This window comes from Wyeomyia smithii, chromosome 2, assembly GCF_029784165.1.
Source record: "Wyeomyia smithii strain HCP4-BCI-WySm-NY-G18 chromosome 2, ASM2978416v1, whole genome shotgun sequence".
Taxonomy (NCBI): Eukaryota; Metazoa; Arthropoda; class Insecta; order Diptera; family Culicidae; genus Wyeomyia; species Wyeomyia smithii.
In genome coordinates, this window is record NC_073695.1 from 196831208 (window position 1) to 196858070 (window position 26863).

Sequence of the window (26863 nt, forward strand, 5' to 3'; positions counted from 1 at the left end):
CGCTTTGCAATGGCTATCTGTGAAGCAGCGAGTTGTTTATTTGTCTATGGTGTTCATTTTTAAAATAATTAATGGTTTGCTACCTCAATATTTGAGTGATCGAATTGAAAGAGGAAGAGATTTTCATAGATATAACACTAGAACCGCGGATGAAATAAGAACACCTTTCTTTCTAACGAGAGCTTCACAAAATTCATTGTTTTATAAAGGTATAAATTTTTTCAATTCGATGCCAAGACATGTTAAACGTGCACCAACACTTGCGGAGTTCAAAAGACAATGTATTTCACACGTGAAAGTTTCTATTGTATAGAACGATACTAAGTTTTTCAAAATGATGTAGAGTTTACCTGACGAAGTTTGAACAAACGGATCTTAAATGACGAAGTTTTAACAAACGGATTTATTTTAGATGAACTATTTGTTTTGGTTTCTATTCATATATTGATTGTTTTATTGAAGCTTGTAAATGACGAAGTTTTATACGAACGGATCTGATTGTGTTGTAAAATTTTATTTATATGTTTATATTAAATTGGACTTTTATAAATTTATAACAACAAAACTACTGTGTTCGTCACGGTGATGATGAAGGATTTTTTTTTCTTTTCATTATTGTTGTTGTAGCTTTAAAAATAATAGAAAGAGACTACAAAAGCTTGAGCCTCGCGCGCGGCTTTCAGATATAAATGATTTCTTTTAGCAAATTAAAATTGTTATTTGAATGCTTAGAGAAAATCATGAAATAGTTGTGGTTGGTCTGGCTGAAGGTCATGAAAACCCTGTACTAGTTTTGTATGCTCTATGAATCAAGTATACAGTTTTTGAAGAAGTTTATATCTGGAGGTAAAATCAGTTCGTTTTTTTTTTGTTTTGTATAACTGATGAAAATGTGATCACATTAATTATCTATAGATAAATCGTCCAGCTCAAACCTTTGTAGGGGTATGTGGCGGGACCATCATCATCATCATCATCATCATCATCCAAAAGTGCGCAAGGAGTGAATACGGTTTCGCGTGAAGCATAAGAACAACATACCGCTGCTCAATGTTGGAAGTAAATAGTGTAGTGTGAACTTATATCCACTTTTGAATACGTTATGGATTAAGATTGAAACATACCTGTTGAGGCACATTACTTAGACGGAGAGTGCAATTCAGATGGTTCAATAAATAAAATGTAATTATTGATGGATGACACATTCGATTTTAAGGATATTGAAGATGCAGATTCTTTGGTAACCCTCAAACGGTAAAACTCTCGCCTGCAGGAATAATTGTGCATAATGGTGATAAAAAGCATCAAAAACATTCAAGTATTTTCTGAGTGAATGGCATCACTTACGAAAAATACAGAGAGTAAGAAGCCAGTTGTCGCCTCTCAGGTATAAACCCTAGCCTGTGAAGATAGTGGAGTGGTTTAATCATTAGTGATCAAGTAAGCAAGCTTATCTTTTTTCACAATTTATTGGGTGTTGTTTTTTAATAAAAGTTCAGTTTATTTTAAAAAAGCATGCGATCACTTGGAAATGCTGGCTGGGTAACTTCTAATACCAAAGCAAGCTGTTCCTGCATTTTGGATCCTAATCGATCAATCCCTCAATTCGGGGCCTTCGAAGATTTCAACATCGAAATCATCCCCTTCGAAGCGACGGAATCAATTACGTTACGTTAGAGTAGCATTTCCGTACACTTTTTTCAACTCTCGATGCGCTTCAGCTGTCGTTATCTTCGCATGAGATGAGAAAAGTAACACTTCCCGCAAATGACGATTTGTTGGCATAAATCAAACAGTTTCACACAACTGAAAGTATATGATGTCATAATAAAATCACTAACGTTTCAAAACGGTTGATGTATGCTCGATTTATCATGTTTTAGATAATCGACCAGCACTTACTACTGGCGCAATCTATTGACAAACAGTGAGAACTTAGTTCCACATTTATATTTAAACATATATATTATAGTAAAAAATTCAAATCCAGTTTCGGTTGAATGCTACTCAAGCTTTTCTACTGCTAGCTTTCGATACTTCTATTGCCTTCAACAGTCCCATCGCGTTGAAAATAGAATTTTGTTAATTCAAAATACCTTATATTTAACACATTTTTTTTGCGAGATTATCATTCAATCTTGTCAACTAATAATTGTACTTATTTTTGCAAAATCTAACTCGCTGAGAAAAATCGTCTCCAACGATACTTACAAGGTCCAACGTGTAATCGGTAAAACAATTTCACGATCTATTACACTTGACTGCGCGAGCTTGCACCTCTTTCTATTATCGATTACAAGGGAGCTAATACATCTAAACAGTGTCGGCACTCAAGTAATACTCCGAGAATTCTGAAGTAATATCTCACAAAGCGAAGCAGTCCTTTAGTTACTGCCGTGACTGAAAGCGAACCGTACGTAGTGGCGTTAAACCCGCTGGCTGAAGTCGAGAGTGTCGACTACGTAACGCTTATAGATGCTACGCCGCACAGTGGTCGGAAAGGACTGAAATCAGGGCGAAATTAATAACTACTTAGGGTTGCCTCCTAGATGAACGATGTCTTCTCGAATATTGATCCTAAAACTATTGGCCAACTTTTGATAATTGCTAGGTAGTTCAAAATTCTACCGCTAGGGCGGCGCTGTCGCTAATTTCTCAAGGAAGCAAAAAAGAAGGATAATGTCTAAAGAAAGTTTGTAGAGAATAGTATTTTGAAAAACTCCTCCTTGGATATGAAAATAGTACATGATGTATTTTTTGAGTAATTTAGCAATTAATGTTAAAAAACATGATTTATGGCTACCTATAGCATGTCGAAGAAGAAAATCCCGAAAAATCTCGAATTTTAGATATATCAAAAAAAGTTTATGTATGCGTAACGGCTATTAATGTGTATGTAGTAAACTAGTTTAATTTTATGAGTGGCGCCCCAAGCTAACTTTGCTTGCTAAAAAATGGCTGCTTGCGCGTCGCACGGTCGTTTTTGTTTTTGATATTGTGAACGTTTCGGCGAAAATTGCCCAGAAAACTTTGTTGTTCCTGTCTCTATGAACACGAGGGAACATTTTAGATTTTGAATGAGCGCGGATAAAGGCGGGGATACCATTTAAAAATCTACATAAAGTTGGAGTGACAAGTATTTTATTATACTTATTTGTGGAAATATTATTTCCATGAAACAACTATAAAAAGGATATCTGAAGTTGTTAGAATACTAGAGTAAGGCCATATAATCATTTCGACACCACTGTAACATTCATTACTACCTCTGCATTCTGTAATAATTCACCTGGGTAAACAACTTGAAAATGGAGAAGTCGTGAGTGCAGAAGAAGCCTACTTTCTCAACTTAGTTAAATGTATGACAACATTAATTATCCGAACATTCTAATGATTTTTCACTAGCCTAAACCCTGCGAAAATGATTCCTGAAAAGGGCTTGCTCGATGCATCAAGTTGAAAAATTGACTTTTTTCCGACTTTAGGCAATTTCAGACCACTGTGCGCCGCTTCTCGTTACACATCAAACAAAGTGTATGAATAATTTCCATCCATGTCATGAATATTCATTTAAACAATATCTGACCTTTCCTTTTTACATTCATGTTTACTTTCATCATTTAGCCTGTAAAGTGGCAAAGAAGGAGGCAACAGGAGCCTAACTCACAGCTCTATCCAGTGTTCATGTACGTGTACTGTTCATCAGCTTTGGAAGAGTCTCAGCTTTCGCCTGGATTACGCTGCTATAAGCAGTCAGTGCACTCCGTTTGTTTTCCGGTCATTTGAAGAGTACACACACTCGCGCGCACACACACACACACACGGTCGCTTGCATCATGTTCGCATGCACGTTAACGGAGGTGCCACCCCCTTTCTAGCTTCCATTTCACTCATTTTTCACGTTCTGTAACGACAGAATCTCCACATGCTTTATAATGTGGACGTTATGTAGACGTTTATATGGTAATCCTTTTTCCGGAGAGCTTGAAGCTATTTTGTTTGCTAAATGAAATGAAGAGCTTTAGCAGCGCTTTCTGAACTTAAAAGTGAAATGGCATGAGCATGGGAGGAACGTTGCAGTGGACTAGAGCTGGAATAGTGGAAGCTGAAAGATAAGCATGGAATCTGCAGGTGGCTCGTAGCAGCGATTTCCGTCATCGTGCTTGGGCGCTCCCGAACTTAGTTCCATAATTTATGAAATACATAATTTACGTGGTATAATAATGCATACGATAGCAGCGTGATATCTCTATTTAGAACCCGTCTGTAGTTTGATTTGATTGAAGGTTGAAAATCGGAAGCAATCTGTCTACATTGCGAATGCTGCAAATGATTTCATATTGCTTCACTCGCAACCATTCATCTCTATCCGATGCAATACGGTGTTTAGTGTCTTTATCAGTTGAATATGTGGTATGCTAATTACGGGATACATGCCTTGTGCAGAATTGAATGAAGGTACCAACAATATTCAGTTAATTGGCCATCAAGCTTTCACTAACCGTTTCACGATTATGTGGTATTATACCTAGTCGACTGTGTAGAACCCAAGGTTCAAACGGGCGTAAAAACGTTTGAGCGTAAGCTATTTCCATTCTCATTCATGTCTTAATATTGGATAATTTTTATGTGACATTGCAGTGTTGGTTACTTAATTATTTTACTGATTTGTGTTTTGGTTATATTTTAAAAGCAGAAAGAGATGCAATTGGCATTATTGGCAATCATCCCTACATGATAGCTATTAGGCTTTGCTGTCATCAACACACACCAAATACAAGCATTCATTTTTTCGTTGAAATCTAGAGAAACATAGACAATAACAATTTAAATACAAATTGAAATTGCGATAACAAACTGATTGTATCTTCCTTCTTTTTCAGGTTTCACATCAGATGAATCAAGTTTGTAGTTCGATACTGAACTCTACCTTCCAGAAACTGCAGACGCAGATGCTGACACGTTTTCAAATTGTTAAAGCAAAAATGCCACGCAGGTAATTACTATCACTATATGTACCGTTATTCTATACATCACAGGATATTTCTTGCAAAGAAAATTTTCCATGTTTTATTGTACTGAACGCTGATTTCACCCAACGTGTGCTCGACGGGAGTAGAAGTGTAAGAAATGTTTTGATTTTCCCGTTCGGTTTGCCGCTTGAAGCTGAAATTGCTTCTTCCGATCAAACGTTGCTGACCACTGTGGAAAATCCGGACCGTATCCGGCGAAAGGAGTGGAAAATCTGCATACACTTGAATGAAGTGTAAATCGGATTTCCATTTTGTTTTGATAAATTGGTTTACCATCGTCTGAATATTGAATTTGCTGCTCGACCAGTGACATGGTACGATTCTTGTTTTCGTTTCAAGTTTATAGGTTCACATTTCAGTGATGTAAAAATGCTTGGAAGGTGTGCTGATCAGAATATTTGATTTGTATCGTTGTTTCAAATTCATGAAAAACGAAGTTTCATCAAAGCAAAAAAAAGAAGGGTCATTTCGGTGAATCTTATCAGGCAGACGGGGGTATTGTCAAGAGAGCGTGAGAAATTTCAATAGCTCTATTATTTTTATTGCTTTGTTCGTTGATAATACCTTTCTGTTACCTCTTCCAACCAATCAATTTCTGAACGACACCGAGGCGCAAAATGCCTGCGAGTAAAGCTACAAATACCCGAAAGCGAACTGTATACAAGGCTGAAAGGATCAGCACGACGTGGTTGTTACTCGTCGCACGACATAAACTATTGCAACCGTTCGAGTCAACTGAACGACAAACGAGGGGGTACGAGCAAGGGACCAGTTTATGATATCGGCGGAAGGCTAGAAGCGGACTATTTTTGCCTCTCAGCTGCCTGCCAGTGGCTTCTTCAGAAGCCTTCCCACTCGGTCTCGTTTTGCACGGCAAACCAGCACAATTCTGCCGGTATTGAATAAGAATCCTTATTATTTTATTTCGTTGTGTTCCGACTTCTCAGGTGGATTTTTTTCTTCTGTGCAACTTTTCTCCTGTTGTAGGATTTTCTTTTCTTTTTTCCGCTTTTTGTGTGTTTATTTGCTTCTGTTCTGGTATATTCAAATAAGGGTTTTATTTTTGGCACAAATTTAAATCGACAGCCAGTCAGTTCCGGATCCTTTCTGTTTATTTATTTCAGTATTTATTGTTTAGTATATAAACGATTTATGCGCTACCATGAATTCTGCGAATTCGGTTCTATTTCACCAAACTGAAGATGAAGTGTTGATCACTTTTTTGGTGAAGTTCGCATTGATGCGTAGGTGGCAAATGATGTTTCAAAATTCTCGGTTTCTTGATAATTGTAACGCCTGTTCTCACAGTTGAAAACAATAACTCTGGGCTGGGTTGCTACTCGACGAACAAAGACCGTCGAATGTCGAACGTTGGCGAGTTTTATTATTGCTTCAAGTTTCCAACTGATAAGAGATATTTTCATTCAGTTTGCGGTTCGTTTTGCTTGTCCCGTGGCGTTACTTTTTTTGAGAATTGGTTTGTTATGAAATGGAATCAGCCTATAGAAATATCAAACTATGGCAGTGAAACATTGGCAAATGGCAGTTGTGGCAACCCAGATCGGTTTGAGATCGAAGGTTGTAGTGATATCGTCAATGGCAGTATCGTGATAAAACTATGAAAACAGATTCCACTTGAATCCGTCGGTGTAAAACTTACTTACTTTTTGTGTAGTTGGGACTGATAACATGTCGTACCCCTAAGTAACTTCAGTTTAAATAGGAACCATAAGTTTTACTGGAAACAATAAATTACTGACATTGGGTTGTTCAGCTATATCAGTTTTTTATGTCATCTGAAAGAGCTGCATTTTCTAAGCAAAACGTGATTTTAAAAAATTTTCTATCGTCATTCAAATTTTAAATCACGAATAAAAACAGCTTTTTTTCATTTAAAAATCGAAAGACAATGATACAAAATTTTAAAAAATCACGTTTTGCCCAGAAAATTACACTCTTTTACCTGATATATAAAAATTTGAAATCTGTGAGTAGCTAAACAACCCAAATAACGCTTTTTCTTACGCATATTTTACTGTGATAAATGAAAGATCTAAATGCTGCGCCGTTAGTGCGTTTTTTGTACTATTTCACGTCTGATATGATATTGAGTGAGTTGCAACAATATGATTCCGTTCCAACATTTAAAATTTTTATCCAAATTCAAATTTCACGGATTACAAGTACTTTTGCCAACAGTGATAAATCGTAGATAAATTCATCAAAATCGACAACGTTTTCATGGATTATGCAGAGAACAACTGGGCCACGTTTGGAAAGAATCTGTGCCATAGCTTCAAAACTACAGCAGTCATCGACTTTACAAATGTAAAGTTTGTGAAATTGGTTAGTTAGATTTTGCTCCAGTTTCTCTCTGCTAATTGTTAGTAGTTCATGATTTTATTTTCTTTGAAACTGTTTTGTTATTGAAATGTTTTTGCCTTTCTCCTAGAAAGGTATAGCAATCACTGAAAAAACCAAAGGTATAAAAGTGCTCCAAAGGGTCGAATCTCATATATCAATAGACTTAGTTCGACGAGCTGAGCATTTTCTGTATGTGTGTGTGTATGTATGTAACGGTCTCCCAATCTCACTCGATTTTCTCTGAGATGGCTGGACCGATTTTCATGAAACTAATTGCAAATGAAAGGTCTTGTTGCCCCATAAGACCCTATTGAATTTTATTGTAATCGGATTTTTAGTTTAGAGGTTATGTATCAAAATGTGAAAATCACAAAACTTCGTTATCTCAGAAACTACAAAACCGATTTGAACAAACTTGGTATCAAAAGAACGAGCTTGTTTTTTGAACCATTTGTTAAATAATTTTATAATGATTGGACATGTAATTCAAAAGTTATGCAAAGAAACGTGTTCCAAACACTGTTTAAACTCACTCACTTTTCTGAGAGATGGCTGGACCGATTTTCACAAAATTAGTGTCATATGGAAGGTCTTGTTGCCCCATAAGACCCTATTGAATTTTATGGTTATTGGACTTCAACTTTGTCCGTTATGTATAATAACGGAAAATCAGGCTATGACAAGAAATATGTTTCTAAGATTGTTTGAACTCACCCACTTTTCTCAGAGATGGATGGACCGATTTCCACAAAATAAGTTGCAATTGAAAGTCCTAGTTGCCTGATAAGACCCTATTGAATTTTATTATAATCGGACTGTAACTTTGTCTGTTATGTATCAACATGTAAAAGTTATGAAACTCCATTATCTCAGAAACTACACAACCGATTTGAACAAAATAGGTATCAAATGAACAAAATAGGTATCAAAACCCCTAAATAACGAATTTTATGATGATTGAACATGTTGTTCGAAGGTTATGAAAAAAAACGTATTTAGAAAACTTTTTAAATTCACTCGTTTTACCAAAGATGGGCTGGACTTATTTTAACAATCTTAGTTTTAAATTGAAGGTTTAGTTGCTTTATTGGTCCCTTTTTAATTTGATTATAACACTAGTTGACAAAATCGAAAAAAATGCTGCTCTAAATCTTATAATAGTTGCCCTAGAATGAACAAAATTTAATAACAAGCTATAATTTTTCTTTTATTTTAGTTTGATCTTCGAGGCAACACTTGTGTTAGCCAGTGTAATCGGACTTTTATTTTATCCATTATGTATTAAATTGTAAAAATGTTGAATATCTCTTCTTTCAAAGATTACACGATTATTTAAAGAAAACAGGTGTCAAAAGAACAGGTTGTCCCTCAAATTTAAAAAGAATCAAACCCCAAAGGCTGTTTAAAACTAACTGCCTTAATCAAAGTTCGAAATTAGGAGTCATTATGATAGAAAAACTATTTATTCAGTGCAAATATTATGTCAAACTTCAAATCCTATGCTGCAATTATTCCTTCAAATACAACATCAATATTCTAGAATCCAAAGAGTTGATATACCTTTATTGGATCTTATTTAGCAATTGAAGGATGTTTTCCATAAACCGGAAGTCGCAAATTCGGATTTCAAAATGAAGTATGAAGTTGATTGCTGGCCTCTGAGCATCATCCCGGGTACTGAAAAACTCGCATTGGGTAATATTTGTCCCTTTTAGACTGGTTTCCAGAAACCAGAAGCTACTGTCTAGAAATTTAAAATGGCGTCTGAAGATAATTTCTGGCCTCAGGGTATCATACTGCTTCCCCAAATCGTATTGGATGATATTTGTCACTTTAGGCTGTTGATCGGAAACTGTCGCCATCTTCGCCATAGAAATACCCAGATTAGGCAGTTCGGCAATTTTATGATGGATTTTATGATTATCAGGCCACCATAAGTGGTCATGTGGATTGAAAATTGGGTTTGTAGTCGAATTCTGGCCACTGCGTATAATCCAGTTTTCGAAACCCATTTTGAATGGTATTTGGCCATTCATTGGATGTTCCTCAGAAACGATCAGTAATATCAATTGCGTTAAAGAATTTCACTTTCACTTATAAGATCATTCAAATTAATGTACAAGGAACAACATTTAATTATACATTATTTGAAATCTACTGACTAACGTTGACTGAAAGAATCTGAATATTTATACGCAGTATATGAGTACAAATCGATTATACCACGATTAAAAACAAAATCGCATCATAAAGTTGAAAGAATTTCATGTTATTTGCATGTATGTGTGTTAATTTATGTTCATAGGTTATATTTTAAATGTTCGGTATAGTCGTGCTGTTGGCTACCAAAAATTTGTTGTTTAGAATGAATAACAAATCCAGCAGAAATTATCAAGGTGTATTTTTCAAGTGTTGGAGTGAATCTATTTTAACAAATAATAAGTTCGAATGAGAAAGGCTGGGTCTCACTGCTAGGTGGTTTAATTTAGGTTTTTTTTAGCATATTTCACGTTCTTTTTAGGCAGTAACGTATCATTGCAATTTTTGTTCAACCTCAATTGTTTAGTAATTCCTATCAGAACTGCGCTACGAACCGACAAAAGTTCAGTAAAACGTAATTAGAATGTAAAAATTATTCCCAAATTAACATTGCACACTTCTATCAGTTTCAGTAAACTAGGAGTGATTCAAGATACCCTTAGAAGTTTCTGGTTGAGCAAAATTTATAACCAATATTCTATGCGGTTTTTTACGTGGATTGCGGAATTTAGGCGGTTTTTTGTATGCGGTTTTTTTTACGCGGCACGAATCCCCCGCGTAAAATGCGACTTTAGTGTACACTACGAAACAGAAATAAATTTGGAACGTAAAACTCGATGCGATAGATGAAAATCAAAGGCAGATGAAACTCGGTTGAAAGCTCGCTGAATATCAGTGATGGCACCGTTAGCACTGTAGTTAGTGCGGCGGAAAGGAATTTACAGCGCAGATGACCTCCGCAGGTTTCTAGATGGCACGTTTCAATATGTTCTTTGTGCGTGCTCTATTAAGCCCAAATTAAGCAATTTAATAATTCAATTCGAAATAACACATTTTTTAAATTGATTATTCTAAAATAAACTGGGCATAGTTGTTTATTTTCGATAGAGATGTCATATATAACAGATGACAACTAAAACTTTGGAATTATTTTCTGGTTTTCTTACTCCCCAACAGGCCCGGATTTGAGAGGGGGCAAAGGGGGCAAATGCCCCGGGCCTCCCGATTCAAGGGGCCCCTCTAGTCCTGGGACGACCTTTTTTTTTGCTCGTCACCTTCCAGAACGTTACCTCTGAATGTTTTGAAAAGAGGGCCTCACAGATAAATTTGCCACGGGCCTCTCAGCGTCTAAATCCGGCCCTGCTCCTCAACAAACATATTTGAAAAGAGTGTATGGGAGTACACTGGGGTCGTTTTTTACGCGGTTTGTTGTACCGCATTTAAAATATTAGATTAGATATACTTATACCAAACTTATTTGATACCGCGTACAAATAATCTTCCGAATCGAGTAAAAATAGTCCGCGTTATTGTATAAATATCCCGTTTAAATAAACGCATAAAAACAACCCGCGTAAAAAGCGACCCCAGTGTATGTACATGTAACTCTCTCTCTCTCTCTATTTTATGCCAGTATTTTTTGTTTTGTTGCTTAGTTTTGTTAAAAATGACGTCAAAACAAGAAGCATTGCGCTATACTGGCAAAAATATTACAGTAAACCATTTAAAAAAAATAAATTTTTCGTTTTCGGTAGTGTATAATATCCTGCAAACCTCAACAATAATTCAAGAAACAGATAGTGGAAGACTGGTCAAAAGAATGGGCAACAAAGGACTTCGTTCTTTTTCTCTAAATCATGATTCAAACCCACTGGTTTGGCTATCAATCTAGATGTGTATAGGGCTAGCAGCGAGTCACTTTTTAGTGATTTTGTTACCATTTCGAGCCTAGTGACTGAAAAGTCACTATTTATTGAAGCCACTTTTTTAACTTTAAATGAGCAAAAATTACTATTTTGTATAGAACATACATTGGAAAGAGTTCTGCTCAGTTACCAAATATTTGGACAGTTCATTTCGCTGACTTTTCCATCGTGAAAGTTACATGCCACCCAATGTTCTCGAATCTCTTATTGCAGTGTAGACACTATTCGGCCGCCTGTTTAACCGTATATTCGACTAAACAGACGGCCGAATATTCAACAGAACATGATGATTAAATGAGAAAAATTAAAAACCAAATTACTCTTGAATTCGAAAATCCGAATTTCCGGTAATTTTCCAAAATAACTTTTTCACAGCCCTATTATTCGGAGCATCTCTACTACATACTAACAAACTGTCTAAGAACCAAGCTTGGGGAAAACACAGCACTTCAGAACGCGGGCGGCCCATCTGCCAACAAACACACCACACAGGGCAATTCGTGTGGATTCGGCAACACTTGAGCCGAGGGTTTTTAACTTCGGTACATGAAACAACCGCGGGCTTGCAGTTTCGAAAAACACACTAGCATTAGTCGCCAAGATGAGATCGACAATGGTATAATAATGGATAGCTTGATGGTAATCATCGCATACATCCCCCTGCAATGTTTTTTTCGTATGAACTTTTGTAAAAAGGAAGCGTTTGAGAAAACATGTGTAAGCAAGCGAGCTTCCGAGGGCTCACGAAGTCGGGAACACTAGGTTTTGTGTTTGCCGAAGCTTCCGAAGGGCTGTTCTATTTGAAACAGTGGGTTTCCGTTTTGTATAGGCACTGAAGGGCAATGAAAATACCCTCCGTGGTATCGTTTAAAACACACACGCCGTGGTGTGGGTGGGTTTAGACATGCCTGCTAAGAACTGCCAATATGAAAGCTTATTCTAAAAGCTGCCTGCGCCTTTGTGCGTGAAATTACGTAACTACTTTGATTTCCTTGTCTTAAATCGTATGTACTCTCCTGTTTTTCCTGATTGAAAAGCAGAAAAAAAATTCAAACTCATGGGTCGTATTACAGAAGCTTCAACGAGCACCTCGCTTCATTTGATATACATGGACGAGTCGCTTTGATATACATGGACGGCACTCGCGGTGTTTCACAGATCAATGTAAAAGCCATAAGCTGTAAAAGCTTATCATAAAAAAAATCCACCAAAAAATCTGAGTACTCTATTCTATTCGATATGATGCACTGAATTTCTGGTCAAAATTTCATAATCTTTACTCGGTACATTTTTGAAGGTCGTAAAATACAAAAAGGTATATAAAAACGACTAAATAGTCATTGTAAAACACATTGTCCAACCACCATTTTATAAAATAAGCTTCAAAATGTTTTCTGCACATCTCAATCATTAGATTTCATGATATTTACAATGACTGGAAAGATTTATGAAAAAATCTTATGGTGCACAGTAGTCCAAATTCGTAAAAAAAATCGTGATCATTTTGAATTTGACTGTAAAAAATTGATTTTATGTACCCAGTGTCTTAAGCAAGTTTCTTACATAAAATGTCGTCTTCTGTTTTTTAAGCAATCCCCCTATAAGTCAGATTCAAAATTTGTGTCTATTTTGAATACACCAGATTGCTTCCTTCAGCAAAGCTGTAGAAAAAATTAAAAGAAAAGAAAATTGCTGTGTTAATAAAATAAAAATAAAATTAAAAGAAAAGAAAATTGCTGTGTTGCCCTTCTATCTGTGAGTTGGAAATGACAAAATAGAGTTTTTCGTGGAACACCTTTTCTCAAAATCGGTTTTCTGTCACAACTTTTTCTGTGATTGTCAAACCCAAACGCAACTCAACGAATCATTCTGAGAACAATGTACGAAAATAGCATTTTTAACCAACAAACAATTCTAAAACGGTTGAAATAATTTTAATGCTCAATAAGTGCTCTTGAAAATAACTGATTATCATGTTAATTTTTGGTGACTAAAAAAATTGAAAATTTTATTATCCAAGCATAAATTTTTTTTCAATTTTTTTCCTAAAACGATCAAAAACCTTTAAATGCAATAAGATGTCAATAAAATTTTCCCAAAAAAAAATCACAAGAGGGTTGTGTGCAAAGCCGTGACCGCAAGATTGAAGTAGAATACTTTTACAAGGAAGATAACCCGGCTGCTTGCGTGTCAGTCATTTGTCAAAACTAGATGGCTCATGTGATGTCAGAATGAGTCAACTTTTCATTGAATGCATTTACTAGTGCCCGCTATCGCACAGAGACTGCATTTCACCAAAGTGCCTCACTGCATCAGCTGCTATCGATGGTGATACCCGCTGGAACTGCTACGCTTCCCCTAGTCATGACACAGTTCTGGCCACTTTCCGCTATCGCTGGTATCCACTGCACTGCTACTGCTGCTGCTAAGGAACGACTGCTGTTGTCGCTGTCTGAAACTATTATGAGCGGCTTCGGCTGAAACAGGCTCTTATATAGGCCAAATAGCATATTTTAAATTGCAAGATATATGATTCTGTCGACCGTGCTTGGGAAGCAATCATATAACGACCAATCAGAGGTCGAATTTTTCGTTTTGACAAGGCTTGACTATTTTCAATAGTACAATAGTTTGTACAATAAAATTACAATTATCTTCTTTTGGGAAGAATCTTAAAAGATTTTCCAGTCCATTGCTACAAGAACGAAGGGAATCCATCGAATACTAACCGATTTATTAGCATTTGAAATTGGACATATTTTTCACTTTTTTGGTTTTAGATTTTTATTTCACATCCCTATGTAGCCGAACTTTCTGAGAGAAGTATTCTACTTAAAAAAAAATTCAAAAATATTGTTCTGCTAGCTTAGAAAAAAAGTTAGCAGAGCAATGGCCAAAAACAGTATTTATAACCAATAAACTGCTGTAGAATGGTCAAAATAATTCAATGCTCATGAAACGCTCTTGAAAAAACCTTATTTTCATGATAAATTTATTGATTTTCAAAATTCGAAGATATATTTATGCATGCATAGTTTTATTTTTTTTAACCCTGGAAAGATAATCTCATTCTGGCGTTAAATTGATGCATGAATTTTGAAACATTCAAAATGCAAGTTTTTTTTTTAAATTTAATAATAAGTGATCATTACGGTGTAAACACATTGCACAATGGTCCAGAAACCAAATTTAGGGGGAAATTTGGGTCTAGAGCTCTATAGCAACATTTTAGAGAAAAACTTTCTTCTACAAAGTTGTTACATATAATAAAACGCTTATTGAAAAATTATCGAAAATTAGGGTGACCAACATTTTCGATACAATCAAGTATCTAACTTTTTTATCTTTGTAGATAGAAGAAAAATTTGTTCTACAATGTTATGGCTCCATTAATTTTAAATAACTTTGTAAAAGAAAGTTTTTCTCTATCTTTGAAAACAACCGATTTATATTGAAAAAACATATTTCACGCTCCAACTTTTTTATTTCAAGTTTCATCTCAAAACTGTCTTTGAACGACTTTTAGAGCTTTTTAAGAGAAACAATTTGCAACGCTGACATCGTAGATATCTCAATTTTACTCAAAGTTATTAATATTTTTCATCAAAAAATATGCGTTTTTCATGTGTATGTCAAGAATGACACATTGGGGCAAACATAAAAAATATCTCTTGGTCTCATTTTGAAGGGCATACTTGACTCTATAAACGGAGGAACTTTTAGAAATATGTTATTTTTTAAATTTGAGTAAATTCAATTTAAAAACAAGACGAAAATTTCAATAACTTTATACATTGTGCATATAAAAGCACCCAGATTTATTTTTTGGTATTTTTTTCTTATAACTAGACGTACTTACCTTACCAAACAGTCCCAAGCCGTGGTGTGGCCTTTGCTGTATGTAAGAGTCGTCTCCATTCCACTCGGTCCATGGCTGCAGTTCGCCAGCTCTGCAGTCTGCGTAGGGTCCGCAGGTCGTCTTCCACCTGATCGATCCACCTTGCCCGCTGTGCACCTCTCCGTCTCGTCCCTGACGGATTGGTTTCAAGAACCATCTTTACCGGGCTGTCGTCTGACATCCTTACAACATGCCCAGCCCACCGCAGCCTGCCTATCTTAGCGGTGTGGACGATAGATGGCTCCCTAAGCAGCTCCTGCAGTTCGTGGTTCATTCGCCCTCTCCACACTCCGTTTTCCATCTGCAGTCCACCGAAAATGGTACGCAGTACCTTCCGCTCGAACACCGCAAGGGCGCGTTGGTCCTCCACAAGCATAGTCCATGTCTCATGCCCGTAGAGGACTACCGGTCTGATCAGCGTCTTGTAGATGGTTAACTTGGTGCGGCGGCGAATTCTGCTCGATCGAAGCGTCCTCCGGAGACCAAAGTATGCACGATTTCCTGCCATAATGCGCCGTTGAATTTCTCTGCTGGTATCGTTGTCGGCAGTTACCAGTGAGCCCAGGTACACGAACTCATCGACCACCTCGATTTCATCACCACCAATTTGAACTCGAGGTGGGAGGTTACTGATACTGTTACTGTCTTCACGTGAACCCCTTCCTTTCATGTACTTCGTCTTCGATGCATTGATGACCAGTCCAATCCGTTTGGCTTCAGCCTTTAGTCCGATGTACGTATCCGCCATCTTCACAAAGGTCCGAGCCACAATGTCAATATCGTCGGCGAAACCAAACAGTTGAACCGACTTTTGGAAAATCGTGCTACTCGTGTTAATCCCCGCTCTTCTTATGACACCTTCCAGGGCAATGTTGAACAGTAGGGACGAGAGACCATCACCTTGCCTCAGCCCTCTTCGGGTTTCGAAGGGGCTCGAGAGTGCCCCCGAAACACGAACTACACACATCACTCGATCCATCGTCTTTTTGACCAACCGCGTCAGTTTGTCCGGAAAACCGTAGTCGTGCATAATTTCCCATAGCTTGTCCCGATCGATTGTGTCGTACGCCGATTTGAAATCGATGAACAAATGATGTGTGGGCACGTTATATTCGCGGCATTTCTACATAACCTGCCGAACCGCGAATATCTGATTTTCACGTCCCGTCGCGGGCAGCTATCGTAGACCTGCTCCAGCTGCGCGTAGAACGCTTCCTTCTCGTCGTCGGATCTTCCTTCATGTGGGCAGTGCACGTTGATGATGCTGTAATTGAAGAACCGGCCCTTTATCCTCAACTTGCACATTCTTGCGTTGATCGGCTGCCACCCCATCACGCGTTGGCGCATCTTACCCAGTACTATGAAGCCGGTTCCCAGCTCGCTGGTTGTGCCACAGCTCTGGTAGAAAGTAGCCGCCCGGTGCCCGCTTCTCCATACCTTCTGTCCTGTCCAACAAAGTTCCTGCAGCGCTACGACTTCGAAGTTGCGTGGATGTAGCTCGTCATAGATTATCCTGTCGCATCCTGGAAAGCAGAGCGATTTGCAGTTCCATGTCCCAAGTTTCCAATCGTAGTCCTTATTTCGTTGCCTAGGTCTATGCCGATTGTTCCGATCCGTATTATCTCTTACGTTTTTTGTAACATGTTGTTTTCCGGGGCGGCTTGTTGGGCCTTCCCCAACCCCCTGTCTCGCCGGGGGACCATCATGCCAGCTCTGTTTAGAGTCCCACGCTGCCACCAGGACGTTGATCAGCCGCTCCTAACATGGAGATCAGACGCTGTTTTGAGCCGCACCATCTTGGTGAACAGACGCTCGGGTTGACGAAGCATTTCCTCCACCGCCGGAATATGGTTAACGCGCCAATGATCGCGTCGCACCTTCTCACTTAGCTAGTGTCGGATGACAACATTGCCCAGGCAACACCAACCAGTTGTATCCATGTTCCAACCGGCAGTCTAGTGTAATCATATGACTCGCGGAGGTGTGAGATAGGAACTTTTGAGGGCCGAAGCTATGTTTGACGCTCCTTCCAGGTTGTCAACTCACCATTTGTTGCCCCTGTAACTAGACCGTAATTACCTTTAATTTGACCCAAAAAGATCGAAAATCGATTAACTGGTTCAAAAGTTATGAATTTTTTTAAAATTAAATACATCGAACACAGTCATTTTTTATGGTCACCCTATTTCGAAGTTGGTTACGCAAAGTGCTTCAATTGTGCTCAAAATCGCAGGGATGCATCTATGTTGAAAATAATCAAACCCGCATTGTTTCGTTGGGTTGTTAAGGGGACTAGCTCCGAAATAGGGTGACCATAAAAAGCGGCTATATTCGATGTATTTTATTTTAAAAAAATTCATAACTTTCGAACCAGTTGATCGATTTTCAATCTTTTCGGATCAAATTAAAGGTAATCATCCCTAGTTATGGAAAAAAATACCAAAAAATAAATCTGGGTGTTTTTATATGCATAATGTATAAAATTATTGAAATTTTTGTCTTGTTTTTAAATTGAATTTACTCAAATTTAAAAAAATAACATTTTTCTAAAAGTTCCTTTATTTGTAGAGTCAAGTATGCCCTTCAAAATGAGACCAAGAGGTATTTTTTATGTTTGCCACAAAAAGAATGACATACAAATGAAAAAAGCATTTTTTTTGATGAAAAATATTAATAACTTTGAGTAAAATTGAGATATTTACGATGTCAGCATTGCAAATTGTTTCTTTTAAAAAGCTCTAAAAGTCGTTCAAAGACAGTTTTGAGATGAAACTTGAAATAAAAAAGTTGGAGCGTGAAATATGTTTTTTCAATATAAATCGGTTGTTTTCAGAGAAAGAGAAAAACTTTCTTTTACAAAGTTACTTCAAATTAATGGAGCTATAACATTGTAGAACAAATTTTTTTTCTATCCACAAAGATAAAAAAGTTAGATACTTGATTGCGTCGAAAATGTTGGTCATCCTAATTTTCGATAATTTTTCAATAAGCGTTTTATCATATGTAACAACTTTGTAGAAGAAGGTTTTTCTCTAAAATGTTGCTATGGAAATCTAGACCCAAATTTCCCCCTAAATTTGGTTTCTGGACCATTGAGCCTTGAGACATAACTAATACCAGAGTTCAGTTTTTTGAAAAAAAAAAAAGAAGACGGGTTCGCACTATTTGGAAAAAAACGGGCAATGTCACTAGAAGCGAGGAGTCACATCGACGAAGACTATTTTTCTAGGGTAAAAAAATGTTGCTCTGAAACCGATCCTAAATCTTTAGATACAATAAGATGTCAATGTTGCTTCCATACGCAGATTTTTATTTTTTTAACTCTAATTCATAGAAACTATCTGCGTATAGAAGCATTTAATTGACATCTTATTGTATCTAATAATTTCTGATCGGTTTCAGAAGAAAATATTCAAATGAAACTATACATGTATAAATATATTTTAAACTTTTTTTGAATCAACAAAATCATCATAAAATTCGGATTTAATGAGCCTTTAATAAGCATTAAATCATTTTGACCATTCTACAGCAGTTTATTAGTTGGGAGTGCTGTTTTTGACCATTGTTCTGCTAACATTTTTCTTTAGGCCAAACGGTATTAAAGCCACAAATGGCCGACTTCGGGCCACCATTTCGAATTTTTAGTAGCACAAGACTCGGTAGCAGTGCATCGGTGTTTTCACAAGGAACGCGTTATCTATTTCTGAATTTTGTGCTTCTGAAAATTCGAAACGATGGCTCGAAGACGGCCGTTTGTGGGATTCAATACCACTTTGAAGTATTTTCAGAAATTTTGTCACGTCGAAAGCCTCTATGCAAAATTTCAGCTCAATCAGCTCAAGCGGTCAAAGTTTAACCTTTTTGATCGATGAAAAATGCACAGGTAATGGCACATGAAATTGTCGATACCAAACCTTTTTTTAAGCCAAATGTCTTAGAAATGCTCGAAACGTCGAGATCTGGTGTTATCTAAATAATAATAATAATAATAATAAATCTTTCGAAAAAAAAAACGAGTTTCTGGGACTTAGCTGTTTTACAAAAACCGGAAGTCTCCATCTTGGATTTCAAAATGTCATCTGGTGTAGGACTCAAGCGTCTGCTTAGCGTCCGGGCTCCGAAAACATCCATATGGTATTTCACCATTTAAAGCTGTTTTACAGTATGCACCAGTCGCCATATTGGATTCCAGAACACTGTCTAGAGCTTGTTCCCGGCTCCGAAAATATCCATTTTAGATTGTCAATGCTGTAATTTGCCATTTTGGATTTTGGGAACTGATTCTCAGCTGCTAGGATTATCATAGTCATGAAAGTTACTACACAGAACTTAAATTCAATTTACAATCAACAGCAATCAAAGCCCGGGAACTACTACTAAATTTAAGCAAAAGAGACTAGCAAAACAAGCAGTAATAGCATGTATAATAGTTATGCGCCATATTTAATGCACCTAGAGTAAGGCGGAGCATACCACAATAGATCTACTATAAACGGTCGCAGTGGTTCAGTCTCCTACAGGAAAAAAGCATTTTAGATTGTCAATGCTGTAATTTGCCATTTTGGATTTTGGGAACTGATTCTCAGCTGCTAGGATTATCATAGTCATGAAAGTTACTACACAGAACTTAAATTCAATTTACAATCAACAGCAATCAAAGCCCGGGAACTACTACTAAATTTTAGCAAAAGAGACTAGCAAAACAAGCAGTAATAGCATGTATAATAGTTATGCGCCATATTTAATGCACCTAGAGTAAGGCGGAGCATACCACAATAGATCTACTATAAACGGTCGCAGTGGTTCAGTCTCCTACAGGAAAAAAGCAGTAATAGCGAACCCCATTAACATGTCAGCAAGAGATAAATTTGTTATTTATTATTCAACAAATTTTGTACAACCTTAGTTCAAAATATCAATGTCAGAGGTGCTTGGTAACACACAATGAATTTCCAAAATGATTTCTCTACGATCATAATTTTTTCTTAAAAAAAAAGGAGATGTGGTGCGTAGTGGATACACAGATGTAGCATAGCACCTACGAAGCTACTTCGTCTAGGTCTTGCAAACGAGGGCGATAACACCCAAGTTCAATAGCCCATGTTCGAATCGCCAAGGATCCAACAACGACCGTTCTCAAATTACCAGAATTCGGATGTAGTAAGCACATTTTACCAGGTCTCTGTCGTTCTCTCTTTATGCCCGGAGGCTATCGATTCCCTATGCATTTCTGTTAAAAATAAGCCAAATTAAATATTGCTACTCAATAAATAATTATTCGTTACACAGACATCGCTTTGAGCATTTCGGAGAATTTATTTTTCGATCAGGGAATATCCAGGAAAACGAAAAACAAAGGCGAAAAATATAGTGAACGTTTACAGAGAAATGGGATTCGGTTCAAATATATTTGTACAGCCTGTTGCATGTTTTGTTCCGTTTTGAACATTGTACCTTATAGATTAAATACTACAAACAAATCTGTTTAAGTTGCTTTGATGTGATTTTTCAAACTTCTGTGAAATATTTGACAAACAATGCAATAAGTTTTAGAATTACGATGAAGAGATCAAGTCTTCTCGGAAATCAGTTCTTCTTGAGGCACAGTTACACACGCGGCGTAATGACGCCTTATCCATACAAAATAGAAGGCGGAATGGCCGTGTGTGTATCTTGACCTTTAGTCTCTGCTACAACTGAACATGATTTATAAGCTGAAGATATTTCATTTCACTAATAGAAGCAAAGGTTACCAGTCTCATAATGAACAAACATTTAAATACACACTTAAATGTAAAACATCAATTCAATTCATACACCGACTGATTTAGTGTGTGCAAAGTTCTATCGACCTTGCTCGCTTCAGTCGTTGTCATTTCCCTAATTTCTCAATTGATTGCTTACAGGAAACGTACAACATAACTCAATGTCCTTCTTTTCTATTTTCGACAGAGAATCCGCCCGGCGGAACCATCCGCTAGCTTGCGAATGTGATATACTGGAAACCTGTTCGATGCGCCTCTCGTTGCTGCAAATGACATTCGGCAAACATATCGAGCGGAAGCACTGTTGTTTTTTTCCCGGTGGGGTAAGTACTGTTTGTTTCTTCTTCTTACTTTTATACCTTTTTGTTTTGCTGCTACTACTGCCCTAAAACAGGGTTATTCAGAGATCGATTCTCCGGGTAATGTATCTTTTGTTTAATTTATTTGTTTTCATTTGACGAATGTTTCAAAAGCCCACATAATTCTATCAATTTTAGTTGAAGTTTTGATGGAAAACTTACTTTTTAATTGAATCGGCAAATGCCACGAAAGTATATCGAAATACTGAAATTCAGCCTACAACTTGCATTTTTTTTACACACGATTCTTAGTCTGCACGATGGTGTAGAATTGATAGCATTCGATTCTTTCATTCGAAAGTGCCATTCAGCGTGTCACATTAAGCAAATATGACTGTTCAGTGCGTCCGTCACTACTCGAATATTGTTCACTGGGCGCCGTTTCAAAATAGTTCGATTTCACGCAGTATGTTCGCGCGAACTGGGTCTGATTGACAAATAGATAAACTGTCAAAACAAAAATGTATATATCGTACTGTCACGTACGTGACCTTTTCCCAAACATGTACGGGCACGATATATTGGCGGAGCTCAGTGCAGAATCTACTCGGATACACAAAAGTGGGCTCCGAAACAAGCCATGGCACATCCATGGGAACTGTTAGTAGTGCAACGTAAGTCCCCGCTGCAAACGACCAGATCCGAATTTCGCCTGCTAAGTACACGATACTGCTGGCGCTGTTGCAGGAAAGTCGGCTACGGGCGATGAATGGATCGGAACAGATTGCTCCTGGAGGGACAATTTGCCGACTTTTTTGTGAAGAGGAAAACGCGATGAAAAAATGTAACATTGCACTTCTTCTATTCATCAATGAGGGCCATTATAGCGAGTGCCATTGAAATATGTCTGACTGGAGCGATAAATCTCGTAATAGTAGGAATATTCACCAAACGAATTTATCTGCCAGGAAGAAAAGGCGGAATAAATTTAATTTGTTCGGAATGAATTGTGTATCCATGGGCGTTTGGTATTCGGGCTTTCAGGTCGGAGAATTATTGCGTATTTTTATCTCCTCTTCTACATACTATCATAGATAAAAAGTGTGCTCACTTGTTTGGTTTAGTTTTGTTTTTCTAATTTTCAACATTTTAATGTACTGTAGTATTGTAAAAGCGAAACTAAAAAATTCATTCTAACAGGGTTCACTCCATTATCTGAACCTACTACATTTGCTTGTGTAATTTAACCGAATTCATATTCGCCTTCAGTCGGACTATGTTTCGATATTGCAGAGTGTACCACAATGCACCGTCCTTTCTGCCATCAAGCGCTCCCGGCTCGGGTTCTGCTTTTTATTTAAACAACCCGATAGTGAAACCAAACTCAATCAGCGAAAAAGCTCCAATCCGCATCGACCCCTCGGATGGGAAAACAATCATCGAGATTATTTTCCTTTTTAGCATTAAATAGAAGCAATTGTAACGAAGCGAAGCAAAAAAGCACCAACATAGAGAAAAAAAATTAATCTCATCCGTTCTGGTTTATTTCGACTATACTCCGCGCTGCGGCTTCGGGGATGAGTAAGGAATTTCTTGGTGGCATACTGGTCATATCGGATCAGTGCCCAAATAACAATGAAAGATTTTTCCACGATTAAACGCAAGCTCAGCGCTTCGTTGAACTATGGCAACTTTTCTCTACCCTTTTGTTGATACTAGCAGTAACGACATAGTCAATCGTTGGTCGGAGTCGTCCGTTCCTTTCTCCGCCCAATCGGTCCAGCGCGAATGAATGAAGAATGGTCTGGCCTGGGGAAAGAAAACAAACGAACAGTATTTTTCACTCAATCAAACGAGTAGAAGAAATGTTTTATTGCCTAGTGCTTCTAGCTGTGATTGATCTCTTGTAAAGGAGCAATGTTCTACTGTATATTGTATTGGTTTGAATTGCTGGGGCTGATTTTGAACTACGTTTAGTTACGTTTAGCTTGTTAGGCCAGCGTCGTACCCCGGAACCAGCTGGGATTAATTTTTTTTCATACTATAATAGATGGGGCTTCTAGAGTTTTCATATTAAACAGAATTAAGCGGAAGCTGGATTGCTTGTAAATCAAATGACCTGCACATGCTATGAAAATAATCATGCACTTTATGCTGTGTGTCACCGGGCATCTGACAACTCTTAGATGCAAAACCAATATTTTGTCGGCTATGATTCACATATTCCCTGAATTGTGTAATTGAACTAACTATGCCATAATACCAATCTTGCGAAATAAATTAAGTCAACCTTCTGAGAATACAATCCGTATGTTGCAAGCATGTTTTATTACTAATGAAAGAATGAAGAGACAAAGCGTCCTACCCGCGTGTTTGCACTAGTAGGATATATTATGGAAACTGATGAGAAGTGATGAAATAAAATACCCGTCCGTGACTACTGTACGGTGTCTTGCAACATTTTATTCGCGATAAAAAATTAAATTAGACTATCAACTAAATCCTTTGCACTATCCACTGCTCGCTGGAACCGCGGGGGGAAAATTTATTCCATTTATCTAGTGTTCCTGTCACATGAAACAGAAACAAACTCTCTTCTTCCATACCTATTCCTCGCCAAACCGTTTTCCATTGTCTGGCCCCGGAGCTGCGTCTCCATTTTACGTGCTTCGGTTTCGGTCAGTCAGTTATCTAATAATGAAACGAATAAATTGTCGGTTCGCCACTGGTGGTGCTACATAATTCTGGTTGCATTACTCTCTTGATTTATTATTAAGCTCACGACGGTACATACACACATCTGTACGCTCGTGTACCAGTCAGTGGCAAGATCAGCACTAGTATCACTATGTAGGGAAAAGTAGGTAAAGACGGACATCCTAAGGTTTAATCTAAATAATTACTTAGGTATTGCTATTTAGATCGCAGTAGTCATACAAATTGAAACTCAAGATCATTTGTTTTCATAATCATTTTTGGTATTAGTGAACTTCCTCCAAGTTTTATGTGTTTTGGGTCTTCAAAAGTAAGACTACAAATTGCTGTTTTTTGACATCGTTGGGAAAGACGGACACTTGGGGTGGATAAGATGGACACTACGAAGGTAAAGGTGGAGACTCACAAAAAAGATGTAGTACGTTAAGTATTCTTTTGGTTTATGTGTTAAGTGATGGCCATACATTACTCTACGTTATTAGAGTCCACCTATACATCACGTGAACAGTTTGAGAGGATGGGTTTCGACGAAGGCGAATATTCCACGCCTATATGGCCTGTTCTAACTGCTAAGTGAATAATATCTGCTGGTTTCTCTCGCGGGTGCACTTTGTGAACATCTGTAGTACACAACAGATGCTACATGTGAAAATTCTTGGAAAATCCGTGTGTCCATCTTTCCCTACCTTAGTGTGTCCGTCTTGCCCGACCTGGTTGTAAATTTTTCAAACGATCGTAGCTCTTCATCGGAACATCGAAAATCTGCTGGATTTTCACTAGAAAACCGAGGAAAGACTAATTAATCACTTTACTATTGTGAACAAATGAAAACACGTAAGTTTCACGAGTTTTTCACTATTTTCCGTGGAATAAAAATTACATCAGATTGCGCGTTCACGAAAATATTCTTTGTTTTACTTACAAATTTGACAATTTGCTTGCTGAAAACCGATAATGCAACTCAAAAGCATTAACACACTATAAAGAAGGTATTCGCATCACTCAACTATCATAATACATTCTAGTTTGTGAAATATTAAAAGTGTCCATCTTACCCGCAGTGTCCGTCTTTACCTACTTTCCCCTACATAGCGGAAAAAAATTCCATCAGTGTCCCATGTACCGAGCTTAAACCGAGATGGCATTCAGAGCTTTATCCGTAGCATCGACCACGCACAAATGAGAATACGGAAATAACCTGCCGGCCTGCGAGCCATAACCTTACCCGGCGTCGTTTCTATTTTCACTTCGCATATCAGTGGATTCCAGGTATTGTTTCCATAATGGGAAAGAAAAGCTCTGGTGCGAAGCTTACCTGCAGTAACGTTGCACGTCGGTCTAGCGCTGCACTGGACAATAAGCTAGTCGCATTGTTCGGGGATTATTTATTCCAGTCTACGGGGGCGCTTAATACTTCAGGTGATTTGTGTTCACCAGATGAGAATCCTAAATAGTTCCCACATTCAAGTTTATGATTGATTATCGTAGAACGGCTACATCATTGCAGCATAGCTACCAGTCGCTGTTCTTCTGTCTTTCATAAACGCGTTTCGAATCAGTTCGATTTCACGTAACATTTTTGGATACACTATTGGGGTGTACTACAAAAAGAATGAATAGAAATGCCATCCAGCGGACCATGCAGAATTCGATTTCTAAACACGGTCAGTGTTGAATCTTTTTGAGATCTGCCACACAACGAGGTGAAATTTCCACTAACAACATATTACATAATGATACGAAAATTTGCTTTTTATTTTGCCTTGGACCCATTTCACCTTTAGAAGCAACAATAGCGCTATTTTGGTTTTTTGAGGAACCGTAAACTGACATTTTAAAGGGTGTACGGAATCAAATTGTATCACAAAAAAGGCTTGGTAAATTTCGCTCATTCAACCAATCGCTTTCTAACTTTCAGGTAGTAAAATAAAACATGTTATTTAGTTTTTTCACTGTTCGTTTTATTCAATCCCATCCCCGTATCTAAATGCACAAACTTTCCTTTAATACTACTTATAAGGTTCTGTACAACGTTTGGACCCATTGGTTTTTTTTCTGTGGAAATCCATTTTCTCTTCATATCCTCATCCGATTTTACTTTTAGGATGTTTCCGAAGTGCTTGCTTCATGATGGCCCAGTACTGCTCAATTGGCCGGCCGCAGTTCAGTTGCGTTCGGGGGTTTGAGATGCTTCGGTACGAAGTTGACTTAGTCTCATACCATACCATACAGAATCTTTCGAGTAATGACACAAGGCTAAATCCGGCCAGAAAGTTGTTGAACCGTCGTGTGATTTCAGAAGTGGAAGTAAACGCTTTTGAGGCTCTCCTTCAAGAAAACCTACCCATCGACCGTCCCGGTTGTCACGAACGGGGTGCTCCGCCTACCACACGAGCAAATTGCTTGCCAAACCATTACTTTTTGGCAAACTTTGACATCTTCTGCTTTCTAACGTCCTCGGAAACTTCGAATTTATGATGAGCCTTGAAGTCCTGGAGCCCCGGAAGCTGCCGGGAATCTGCTTTTATAGACTGTTCCGAAAATTATAAATACATCTTCTTTCTTGAATAAAACAAAAAATACCGGATTTTTCGGGTCATTTTATTCTCAAATATAGATAATAAGTGTTTTCTTTCCAGTTTCAATTCAAATTGGGATTATTTTCCGTAGGATAAGCGAGTTCTCTAAATTTTCTCTTAACACTACTCATAAGCTTTTGCACAGTGTGTTCTCCGACCATTTTTACCACTTTAAGCCAATCTTTTTTAAATTTTTCAACATTGTCCGCTGGTTTGACATATTTCCTCAGCTTTGCCTTGGT

General features: G+C 37.6%; 1 protein-coding gene across 5 annotated transcripts in view; it reads left to right on the forward strand.

The window, feature by feature from the left end:
- The window catches only part of LOC129720706 (uncharacterized), a 156399-nt gene that overhangs the window by 119272 nt on the left and 10264 nt on the right, over positions 1-26863 (forward strand). For all 5 annotated transcript variants that reach the window (XM_055672307.1, XM_055672306.1, XM_055672309.1 and 2 more), the window contains exons 4-5: positions 4884-4996; positions 21216-21351. In XM_055672307.1, coding sequence (XP_055528282.1) covers positions 4884-4996; positions 21216-21351 — 249 coding nt within the window. The remainder of the gene's footprint in view (positions 1-4883; positions 4997-21215; positions 21352-26863) is intronic.